The sequence below is a fragment of the Lepisma saccharinum genome, chromosome 22 (genome assembly GCF_977018435.1).
Source record: "Lepisma saccharinum chromosome 22, izLepSacc3.1, whole genome shotgun sequence".
Lineage (NCBI taxonomy): Eukaryota > Metazoa > Arthropoda > Insecta > Zygentoma > Lepismatidae > Lepisma > Lepisma saccharinum.
Genome location: NC_139250.1, coordinates 30,629,038 through 30,642,056, shown reverse-complemented (window position 1 = coordinate 30,642,056; position 13,019 = coordinate 30,629,038). Strand labels below are relative to the sequence as shown.

General features: G+C 36.3%; 1 protein-coding gene across 1 annotated transcript in view; it reads left to right on the top strand.

Annotated features, from left to right (window-relative positions):
- The first annotated feature begins 357 nt into the window (after positions 1-357).
- The window catches only part of LOC146004754 (15-hydroxyprostaglandin dehydrogenase [NAD(+)]-like), a 32,388-nt gene continuing 19,726 nt past the window's right edge, over positions 358-13,019 (top strand). Inside the window, exons 1-3 of the mRNA XM_083143729.1 lie at positions 358-412; positions 9,533-9,638; positions 9,854-9,974. Coding sequence (XP_082999855.1) covers positions 9,546-9,638; positions 9,854-9,974 — 214 coding nt within the window. The 5' untranslated portion in view covers positions 358-412; positions 9,533-9,545. The remainder of the gene's footprint in view (positions 413-9,532; positions 9,639-9,853; positions 9,975-13,019) is intronic.

Sequence of the window (13,019 nt, the reverse complement as noted above, 5' to 3'; positions counted from 1 at the left end):
TTGGCTGTACTTAAATAAAAATCCAGATATTCCGCTACTATGTTCATTTTTTCTGTACTTGCTTACCGCATCGTAAACCCTTCACAAAAATTATCACCAGGTGGCTGCTCAATCATCACCGTACATTAACGCCACCTGAAGCTTGCTTTTGACCAAAAATATCGAGAAACAGTTTACATAGCCGCTCTCTTTTCATCGTTGGCTATTGAACTTGACTTAACAGCACGAATTTGCCATATACATCGCATGAGCTCGACCTTCACAGGCAGCTGTATACCTCTTCTTTCGCAACAAGCATACTCATGTACGTGACTTTCTGCATCAGCGTAAACCTACAAGTGATGTGTCTGTCAGTGATACCTTATTCTTGGCGCCAACTCCACCACGTTGTGAGCGCTACAAAGGACTTTAGGTATGTGTTAATTTCGCTTCTCTTAAAACTACCATAGAGCATCTCAACCTTAAAAGTCAGTATGGGTTAAATGGAGCGTGGCGTTGCCAGATCAACAAACAGAGTCACATCGAGTCGCTGTTAATCGCTAATGATTGCGACAAATTTACTTCCTTAATATCGTATAGGAAATCATCAAAATCTATGTATTTGATGCATTTTGGAAAAAAACAAAGGATAGTTACCTCAAGATTTGCATGTAAATGTTTATATTTCGACGAAACTATTTACCATTTTACATTTGCATTATATGTGTAATACACGCAAGTATTGTTACTTCTTTCATTGAATGTTGTATCCTTTACATAAACAGAATTACATAAATGCAAAAACAAACATTAAGATACATTTTTTACAGAAAATAAAGCACACTGCACTTCCTACGAACTGGGGCACCTGCCTGCAACTGAATTGTAACTTTGGTGGCGCGCAATGAATTTGATACGCGAGACAGCGCGCATAAACAAACTACGATTGCGGAATAATTAACGGTGCTGTGGAGTAACAATGCATTCTAAAAATAACTTCAAACAATGGTCAAAACTTTTCTCGCTTGGTCTGCATGTGTATCGCGACAAACCGAAAAGTTTCTCCCTAACCAACTTTTTCGTGTTACGGTCTGATGATTCATACAAAATATCCAATGTATATATAATATATATAACTCTCCTCGTAAGCAAATTAATTCACTCAGGCAAAGAATATCATATCTACAAACATCATAGATCGCGTAGAAAAAAAAACTGGCGAAATTGTTCAAGCGGTTTGATATTTATGGCTTTTGAAGTATTTACTAGAAAGAAATTAAGCGTTTTGCAAAATTGCATAATTATGAAAAATTCAGATCACATGAATTTATGACAGATTATATAATGCCGTCAGTAAATAGAGCATAAGAAGCTCTACAGGATAATGATTTCACTGTTTGAAATTTATGACATTTACATTTTGTAAATTTTGTAACATCTGGCAACGCAGCGGTGGTAGAGCAGGACAGAGCTATTGGCAAAACTCATGTATTAGAGAGAGAGGGAAGTACTCCATTTACTTCCATACTGACTTTTAAGGTTGAGACACTATAGAATCTGAGGACGAACTTTACGAGTCCCTATTATGCTTTCTTGATGTTCGTAGTTGAGGGCTAGGGTATATAAAAATCATGATTTTTATTTTAAAAATATTTTTTTATGATTTTTTTATATAAAAAACACGCTTAAATTGCTTTTATGAGTTTGGCACCGCATTGCAAAGGCTTTTTCTGGTAAATGGTCCTGTAAAATATTTAAACAGTTTGATTAAAGCAAATAAAGTATTACATGTATACATACATTTTTCTGTTTCTGATACTGTATATCTGAACTTGCTTTGAAAATGTCTGTTGAGTGTGTTAATGAAACTATAATATTTTCAGTAACTTCTTGAGTGAAAATAAAACATTCTGGATGTACTATATAATTGTAACTTAAAATATTTTAAATAGCTTTTGTGCCTGAATTTTGTCGATTTTTTACATGATAGTTTGCAACATATCAGCTGCCATGTTTATTTACAGCTTATTCATAATGACACTCTTCGCGGTTTAACAGGATTAGCATTTTGTATATTATTCTACACAATTTTTTTGCTATTTTTGCTTATAAGAATTATTGAATTTTAAATCAAGAAAAATTTAAGTGTGAATACAATTTATATATTCCGCGTACATTTCATTTCGTATGAACTTCAACCCATCAGTACACATATTTTGTTTCCTTTCTTAGAACCTAATAAGCATAATTCAGTGATTACAAGACTGTACTTTCAGCAAAAGTGATTATGAAATCTACAAAATCCTTACGTACATTATTCTGTAAATTATTTATTTAAAGTGATTTTAAATTAGTGATTTATTTTTCAACACATCCAGAGTAACTTGACAGAAATGATTGACTGGTTGATTTGGTGTTTTAAGTCCACTTTATGCACAGTGTGGCTAATCGGGACTGGACCTACAGTTTAAAGTGAGATCCGAACCACTATGTGCCTCCACCGGGTATCGAACCCGGGACCCCTTGATTATAAGGCGACGACTACCACTTGACAGAAATGAAATTATTATTAATCAGTTTATGAAAAGTTGTGAGTGCTGTTGTCTGAAACGTAAGATACGGTACTCGCCTCGAATATATCCTTCAGGTATGTCCAGCGATCCTATGTAACGAAGCCAGTCATACAAAGCCAAGAACAGCCTTAAAGTGAGTATAAACATCTTATTTCACAACTCATTTGTGGTACAATAAGTTACGCAATAACATGTCGGCTTGTGCACTTACTTCATCTATTGTCAGCAGCCATTTCAAAAGTTATAAATCGTTTTGAACCAACTTGTCTTACATAAACGGAAAAGACATTATTCGTTTCGTCACTCAGAATTGGGCATAATTGTAATTTCCTCTTAAAGTAAGTTTTAACAATATTGTCTTCGTTTTTAAAACGTACGCTTCTAAACTTTTCTCATTTGAAGGGTTTCGAGAATTTTATGAAGTTCTTACCATGTATATTTCAAGAAATAAAGCTTGCTTGTCAAAGCTGAGTCCGCTTTATGCACACAAAACTAATCGGGAATTGGAATACAGTGAGAGATGGCCGAGACCGAAAACATATTATATGTATGATTAAAGGACATATGTGAAGTTGAATCATTATCAAAGTCTAAATATACGAAGTGTAGTCTCCAATATTTAATTTATTCTCTGTCATATCAACTATCGTTTGGAAAAGTAATTTCTACGCTTCATGTGAATTCGCGATCCCTGATGTTTTTAGTTGGTTTATATTATTTCTCATTCACATCATTAACTAATCGCGAAAATGAGAATGAAAGACGATATGATCAAACAGATGAACGGACATTCATAAAGAATAGGATTCGAATCCGGGACGCCAGGCGTTGTAGCTCGATGCGCTGAGCACTCCCCCACGGAAGTCGGAAAGCAAACCCTGAGATTATTGACCCAAGCCAGAGGAAACAACAGAAATAGCGACAGAGAAATAAAGAGTTGGAGAGTCGAGAAAGAGAGAGAAAAATATACGGGATAGAAAGCGAAACGAGGAGGAAAGAAAATGAAGAAGTGATAGAGAAATAAATAAAAATTCGAAGAGAGAGAGAGAGAAAGAAAGAAGAACGCGCCAGGAATAGTGGAAAAAGAAAAAGAAGATAATTAAATAAGTGACAGAGAAATATAAAGTGTGAGAGAGGGGAAAGAGAGTAACGACACAGAAAGAGAAACGAAAAATCAAAAGGAAAGAAGGGATGGAGAAATAAGAAAGGGATAGAGTTGAAAAGGGAATATAAGATAAATAAAGAAGTAACAGAAGAATAAAGAGTTGGAGAGGCGAGAGAAAGAGAAAGATACTCGGTAGAAAGAGAAACGAGAAGGAAGAAAACTGAAGAAGTGATAGAGGAAGAAACAAAAATTGGAAGCGAAAGAGAAAGAAAGAAGAAACGAGACTTGAATAATGAAATAGGAAAAGAAGATAAATAGAGAAGTGAGAGACAAATAAAAAGTTGAAGACAGGTGAATGAGAGAGACAGAGATAGAAAAGGAAAGAAACGAGACAGATAGACAAAGGAAAGTAAGAAAAGTGAAGAAGTAATATAGAAAGAGTGGAAGAGAGAGAAAGAAAGAAAAATAAACGAGACAGGAATGGAGAGAGAAGAAGGAAAATATAAGATAAATAAAGAAAAAAGAGACAAATGGAGAAAGAGAAATAAAAGATTGAAGAGAGAGAAGAAAACAAAAATAATCAAGTCAGAAAAAGTGAGAGAGAGAAATGGAAGAAATATAACTAAAGATCGTGGAAAGAGCTGATAGAACAGAGAATTAAATTAGAAGGACAACGTAGATAAATGAGCGGTCAAACGGAGAGAGAAAAATATACTAAACCCAAGATAAACAGCTCAATATCTAGAAAGAAGGTAGAAGAAAGGATAAAGAAAATATTAATAAAGGACGACCAAGTTTTGCAAAAGTATTATAACTTATGTCATTGTTAAGCGATTACTGTTATCAATAAAGCATTTAACGCGCAATCTTGCACTTTCCCAAGGTTAAATAGCTAGATAAATCGTTTATGTAACTTCACACAATATCACTGTGAAGGTTACGTATCTGTGGTTAGAGATCATTTGCAAGTGGGTGCAAGAATACGCGACGTGCGTTTCATTTCCTCTTCCTACATAATTACAGGGAATCATATAAGGTAAGGACACATGCAAATTAGTTTATAGCGTTCAGTGGCGTGTTCAAGGATGCTACGTGGGAATAGGGTTGGCATGTTTAATGTCTTAAACGTTTAAAAAACACGGCTTTGTTTTTTCACAAAGACTTGTTTAAAACACATTTTCACTTGATGTTTGATAGCGTGTGGTTATTTGCGTGTTTTTAAACTTTGGATTTTCATTCAATCCGTATCATTTTGTTCACTGTGCTCAGAAATTTGTTCAGTAGTTGAAAATGTAGACAATTAACAAAGAAACATATCGTGGGCCACGTTTAAAACACTTAGCTATGTTTTTTTTTTACAAGTGTTTAAAACGTTCTAAAAATTTATTACTATATGGATGAAACAGTTTTGTTCCTCACTTAACATACTGCATATAGTTCTTAATGTCAATATTATGTTGAATTCTCAATAAAATATCGTGTTTCGAAAAAACAGAGTGACTACCACGTGGACTAAGTGAGGCCTCTCAACTGTGAATTAGTTGAAGCTTCTCGAACAGCTTAAATGCGAGATTTAAGACTAACATAAATAGGTATTTTAAGAAAGTCAAGCTATATTTCATAACTACTAACACAGTTATTCCTTGTATGATTAACATATTCCTTATTAATCAATATTCTTAGGAAATAAGTCGTCCTGACATTATGTTTTAAACATTTTATTTGTTTAGAACACGGGTTAAAACATTTTTAAAAGAAAAAGGTAAAAGAAAACACAAACTTTGCCAAGCCTGCGTTGGAAACACGTCCTGGACCAAGTTCTCAAAAACAAAGGAATGTTGAATACGCAGGAAGTGTACAGCACAAAAAAGAGTCTTGTACTGTGAGAGAAAAAATGGGTGATAGATCCAAAACGGACGCAATAATTCTAAGATTTAATTTACAGACAAAATATGTGTAATTGCCTATTTCGGCCGAAGTTGCAGGGGCGGCGCCAGGGGGACGCGAAGGGGGCTTGCGCACCCCCTAATTTTCTTCCGCACTCCCTTCAGCAGCCCCTTTCAAAACCTATATTGAAAACATTAACTCTTGCAGTGCCATATGTCGTAGTCACATTGATCATCCGAATGTTAGGTATTGTAGTGAGACTGCTGTTGATGTATACAAAAGTCAAGGATTGTAAGACAAGCATGGTATATTTTCCTTTACTCTCGGCAGTCTCTATAAAGATCAAAGGCCGTTGTCTTTTCCTTCGTCAGTATTGTTGTTAATAGTTTTTCTTGTATGTACGCATTGTAGAATTATTTTCCTGTAGTTTACGGTTATTACAAGCATAAGAAAGCAGTTTTTGGTTGTGACGTTTCAGAACACACGCTCCTGAAATAAAAATAAAACAGACTGCTTCTTTTCTCAGGTAGGTTGCTATATTACAACAATGTAATATGGACAACATGCATTATACAGGGTCCGGCAGAGGAGTTAGACGGTTTTGAAATGTGAATAACACACTTAATTTTCAAAGATACAGAAATGTATTATTACAGAAATACAGATTATTTTATGCCATTTTAATTTGCCACGACAGTTCGTGTAAAAAGAAAATGATGCCTTCAATTTGCTTCTATACACATTCGAAGGCCTTTTTCCTTTCCTTTTAACCCTCGGATGCATGTCACTTTTGTTTTACAACTTTACATATGTGGGGTCAATTTGATCCCAATTCAATTATGCATTGAAATAAGTACGACAGAGTAAATAGTTCAGTTAATATGGTTTATTGATCAATAATTTCTCTGAATATAACATAGGAAACAATTACCCTTTTATTATTATTATTTAAGCCCCCCAAATAATAACAATGTATTGACAATTCACTGTTCTACATATGAATGGTAGTTACACTTCGTTCGCAATTATCAGAACTTCAGTTGACCTGTGAAACAGTATTTTAGAGATAACACAATACAGCACTAAATATTATTATTTCTAGAACAAATAAATTTTAAAGAAATAAGAATAAAACAGAAATAAAAAGGAGATTGTTCCGGCCTGTCATGGCAATTAAATACACCTCACTCGCATTCTGAGCACACCACAATCACACTGCTGTGGACCTTGCACACAGGTTTCCCACATCTTCTGCAACGTTCCGTCGTCTTCCTGTCCTCTTGTCTTGTGCAGAACTGGCATCTTACTCTTTTCTTTGAAGATCTATCCTCCAGTCTCTGTGCCTGCCTTACTACGCCGCAAAGTTGCATTGCCTCAGTTACTAGTTTCTTCAGGTTCAAGCTTTGGCACATCCCCTGCATGTGAGGAAGAATCAACTCATTCGCCAACTCGATAAGGAACATACGGCGTCTGTGACTGATGCCTGAATTGTAATCAGAATGCTGTGACAAGTAGCATGTGTATGCATTGAGAACGCCTACATTGACTACATTATACCGTAGAAGAGGACCATTGGCCATCGACGTGTCTGTCTTCTGCAGGTGTATGTTTGAACCAGTTTGACTATGGCGTCCTCTCTACTATTTGTTTGGTTGTAAAACTTTATGATTTCTAGTTTCTTCTTAGAATCATCATCATCAATGTGTATGTCATGGTGCTGAGTAGAATGACATTCTTGTTTTTCTTCGGCACGTAGCTTACCAGGGTCTCATTTTCATGGAAGGCGAATTGTGATGTGCAAGGCTGTCTTGTCTTGATATTGGTAAGTGCAGGTGGGATTTCACGTCTGTTTTTCTTTACTGCTCCAACAATGGTTACATTTTGTAACAGGAGAGCGTTAGCCAAGTCATGACTTGTGAATAATTGGTCAGTGGTCAGTTGTGATATTTCTTCCAGAGTTCCGCAGTGTGTAGCACAGTTTCTTCACGACGTTGCTGACGAGGATCTTTTGAACTGGCTCTCCTGGCTGTCGTACCAAGTAGATTAGACCGTCTTTGGCGTAAAAGTTATCAGCATCACACAACCAGAAGATCTTGATGCCGTATTTGGCCGGTTTACTTGGCATGTATTACACGAAAGGCACTAACTGTTCATCAATCGTAAGAAAGGCGCCGGGTACCATGATTCTGCTACAGTTTTTGATAAAAAGTGTCCAGTTATATTTCGAAATGCAGCCATGTGATCAGTCTCCAGATGTGCAGCGCCAGTATGTTTGTCATCAGATCAGAGCAGTCTTCTGATGTCTTTGAAACGATTGACTCCAAAGGTTGCTTTGTACTTCCGGTTGGAGAATTTGTTGAGAAAAAGCTCACGAACAGGAACATCCCAACTTCTCTCAGTTGGCCTCAATCCGCGCCAAATACATATGCGCATGCGCACTTTGCAGTGAGTCATGGCAGGGTGGGTGGTTGACCTTGACATGATTTAGTTTAGTTTGGCCATAATTGATCATAATATGTAGGATCAATTTCCCTTTATGAATGTATTCCTGCTGTTTTCAGACTGGGGTCAAAATGACCCCACACATGGAAAGGAGGGGTATTGTTAAAAAAACGTTAAAAATATAATTTAAAATAAATTGTAAGAAATTTATTTATACATGTTCCTATAGCTGAAGTAGTATGGTAATGGTAAGATGTCACAGAAAATCAGAATTATTTATTTAGATTTTATTATAATACCAGGAAATAAGCAGACAGTGGGGTCAAAATGACCCCACACATGTATCCGAGGGTTAATAGACCTACCTAAGATCTTGAGTCAGCGCTTTGTCCGTTTGAACAATTGAAATCAATTCAATTCAACAATCGACGATCCGGTGAGAAGTTGGTGGCCTGCTTAACTGTTTGTCAGCCCAGTAAGCATGGGCTCCTGCAGGTTTTCGTTTGACCAATATCAAAAGTTTTGCTTGTTTACAGATCCATTTAAATGGAAATGTGCTTCGTCACTCATAAGAATAATCGTTTCCTCGGGCATTTGGAGAAATATAATGTACGTGCATCAATGGAATTTTACGACTTCGTTCAATTCTAATAACCTATTTCACAAATATATTGTGGATAATTTTATACCTTTGTACTCAGTAAAAATGTATTCAAGTTACACACGGGAATTCAACTTCCGAAGTTAGAAAGTTTATTTATTAACAAATTCCAATCTTACAAGCCCTTTCCTCAACCTAACTTTTACAAAATTATCTTGCATGCATAAGTTGAATCGTAAGTGAATTCTACAGCAATTGAATAGCAATTATATATTAACCATGATAATTCTTTACGAATTTAGAGTAAGTATCAATGTAGGATCAATTATCTCTATCGCATTTCTTGCCCTTGGTAATTTGAAAAATGAAGGTACATTATGCAGAACGGTAAAGATTGGATTTTAATTTTATCAACATTATTCGCGTATTTTGTAATGCCGTATAACATTTGTAATGTTCTTGATGTGAAAGCAACGTTCTTAATGAATAACAAAGGACGATTCAGTCAGAAAAATAAATGTTATACTCTTATAATGCACTTTGTTAAATGCTATAAATTGACTATAGTTGACTAGTCCTGTGACGTCACGGAAGCTTGTGTGAGGCCCGTATATAAGTATCTCGGAGGCCCCGCTTGAACCCATATCAATACCGATTTCGATACTTGAAAATTGTAATTATTCAAATTTGGTGAAAATATTGATTAATATTTGTGTGTATGTATTCCAATCTAATTATATGCATCAATTAAACAAGTTTTTTTGCTTTAAAATAGTCGAGTATTACATCAGGTTATTAAATTACATGTTATTATAAAATTCAGCTTTATCACATAAAACCGGTGCAATATAACATAAACTTCGAATTTTGTATAATTTCTAGGATAATTTGACCCGCAAATTTGTCGCTCAGCTCTAACATATACCTACTTAATTTTCCTTTTAGAGCACCAACATCGATGGAAGTTCAGGGGAAAGTGGCTTTGGTGACTGGTGGAGCTTCGGGGATTGGTCTGGCAACAGTGAAAGAATTCTTGAAGTTGGGAGCAAAGGTAAGCGAGAATCAAACCAGGGTAGAATTTATACTAGTATTTTCGATTTTTTTTTAAACTGAACATCAGTTTTGGAAATAAAGGATTGATATTTCATAAAACTGATTTTCGACTTTCAAACCAATTTTCTTACAACCGAAAGTGTCAAATAATTTTAACTGTACTAAGATATATTGTGACGTAAAAAGTTATATCACCGTTGTTGAATCTAACAGGTCGTCTTCTGTGACGTCAACGAGAAGCAGGGACAGAAAGAAGCCAAGGCCCTAAAGGAACAGTACAAAGCAAACGTTATCTTCATGAAATGTGACGTCACGAAGAAATCGGAGCTTGAAGGTTCGTATACTGGACTGTGTTCATTTCCGGGTCACGTACAGAGCGATTCAAACGTCTAGCGGCCAAAGTGTTGGATTTTGAATAGAAAGAAAACAACAATGGAGATTCATGTTTGGTTCTTTATATTATAAAGTCTCATTAATTGATGTACAGTGTATCACAAAATAGTGTTTACACTCTTTGAACTTTAATAAGAGAGAAGTGCCTAATGTCCACCCAGATCTCCCGATTTAACACCCTTAGATTTCCATCTGTGCTGAACTGTGAAGAACGATGTATAAGCAACAAAGTCACGGTCACTGGATGACATGCGAGACTACCTGTGCTTCATAGGCGTGCGCACCGGGGGGGGAAGGGGGGGCCTAATCATGGACGTCCGCAGATTTTTTGAACGGAGGTTCGAGCAAGATATTTTTCCATGGGGTATATTACCCCGATAATAGTGAATTTGAAATTATCGCGTTAATGCAAATAACTATAACTGAAATCAAATGATACCTGTGAAATATATACTTTTAGCTTGACATTCAATTTCTAAGGGGGAGGTGTGGCCATCCTTGCTCCCCCCTTCCAGCCGTCCATGTTCCTACATTAATATACTTTCACCTAGAAATTTAGTGTAGAGGAATCTTATCGCTTTTATTAACCTTTTGACGCCCAAGACCTTTTGCCGATTTTGAGCAAAATGCAGAGTTTCAATTAAATAAGTGTAGATCGGAAGCTAATTGCCCTAGGGAGATGAGTGATATACCGTTGTACGCGGAATGAACCAGAGATTCAGACTATATGAAATTTTTGCAAATTTGGCGTATATGTGGCGAGGGGGAGGGGCTAACTCTCAAAATTCCAAAATTTCGGGGAAAAAAATTGTGTTCCCCCACCCTCCCCTCAAGCAAAAAGTACATGACAGTGTCGACATGCATATGGAAATGATCGCTAACATGTAAGGAACACAAAAATATTTGCATTATTATCATATGACCAATGTAACTTGAGTTATACCCCCAAAAGGAATTGTCGGCACGCCACTGATTCAAGCTTCAAAATGCAGCCGTACCTTAAAATAACTTTAGCTCAGAGACTATTTGCCCTGGAGATATGAACGATATACCGTTGTACGTAGAATGAATCACAGATTCAGACGATATATAATTTATTCACATTTGACGCACATATGGAGGGTGAAAGGGGGGAAATCCCCTGAATTTTTTTTATTAAAAAAAGGGGTTTCTCCCCCCCCGCCCCCCGAAAAAAGGATATGAAAAGTTCAAAATGCACATAGAGATTATCGCTCGCATGTAAGAAACAGAAAAATATTTACATCATTGCCGTATGACCAATGTAACAGCAGAACAACAAAGCCGGTCTTCCTTTGTCGGCAAAAATTTGACGTTGAAAAGAGCCGCAAAAGAGAAGTACCTTTTCCCACCTTTCCCCCTTCATTTTCATGAAGACAAAAAAAATGCAAAAAACAATATCTGTTAAATACATGTGTTAGGAACAATATAAAAAATAAAATCAATATTCTAGCCAAAAATAGAAAAGTTATAACGTAAAAACTACGACCTTGACACAGCGTCTCGATCGAGACGCTTGGTACCCCGAGGGTTACTTTTGGGTATCTCGTTCGAGACGCTTGGGCACCAAAAGGTTAAACGATGTTATACTCTTAAAGAAAATGAAGTATTTTCAAGCCGATTAAAGTTCAAAGCAACTACGGGGGAAGGAGGTGCAGTGGCGCAACCACAGTGGGCAATGCCCAACCTTGGATGGAAATCAAATCTAGGGGGCAAACATTGAGGTAAAAGAAAGCAAGACTAGTAGAATATGGGAGCAGTAGGACAAAAGGATACTCAACATGGATTTAGTTTCACATCTTTCTTGTATTAATTCTTCCAGACGACCAAGAGCACCTGCAGGGTGACACAAAGGGTAATTGCCCCCTCGATATCAAATTTTATACAAATAAAAACAAATTTCGTAAAATTTTCTTGCTCGCTTCGCTCGCAGTTCCTACTTATCTACAAATCTTGTCATGTTCAGAGCCGTAGCTAGAGAACAGCGGGAGATGGCCCTGGGCGCCGAAGGATCTAAATTAAGAAAATTGTAAAAGAGAATGCCATGGTGGCCCATGAAATTGTTTGTGCCATTTTGGATCTAATTTTTCTTTTTGCTCGCTTCGCTCGCATTTTTCTTCTTTTCTATATTGTATTGTAAATTACCAGAAAGAGAAGATATAACCATTAAGTATTTCAGATTCTTGCTGCTAAACAGTTTGTCTTAAATGCATGAACACAATTGTTTGCAGGAAAGGAAGCGCAGCACATTTCAGAGACAATTTATTTATTCGTTATGCTGCCTCTATGTTGTTGCATTTCATATATATATATATATATATATATATATATATATATACACACACACACACACACATCAATGTAATGCAACTAAAATACTAAAATAAAATTAGGTTTTTCTTTCCGGACTGAACTTTCATCAAGGCTTTTGCCCCCCCCCCCTAATCAAAGGGTCTACGCACGCCTATGCTGTGCTTCCCTTCCCGTGGAAACCATATCTGCTTCTTTTTGATCTGTTTATCTGTTGCACAGCGTTGCATATGGTGTATTGCTGCCAATGAACATCTCAAACTCTAAGGCATGTAACACAAAAAAAAATCATACTTGCTCTTATTAGTGTTCCTGTTATTAATGTTGAAAAAGTGTAAACACTATTTTGGAACACACTGTATTTTCTAATTATTTTCTGCAGAAAGATTTTAGGAGATTTACTCACTTCCACACCCTGGACTCCATTTTGTAGGCTAACGAGGTTCTGGCGTCTGTTGTGTGCTCTCCATATGTGTTTGTGATTGTCCTTTCATCTTATCAACATTCATCCTCATCTTTGCGATTAGCCAAAAGAGGCAGAAAGGCTAAGTAAAATAAGCCAAATCAAACATTACCAGAGAAATGTATTAAATTAGGATCACTTTTGCATTCCTTCAATGCCAAAATCTTAGTCAATCTGAAACTTTAAAATGATAAT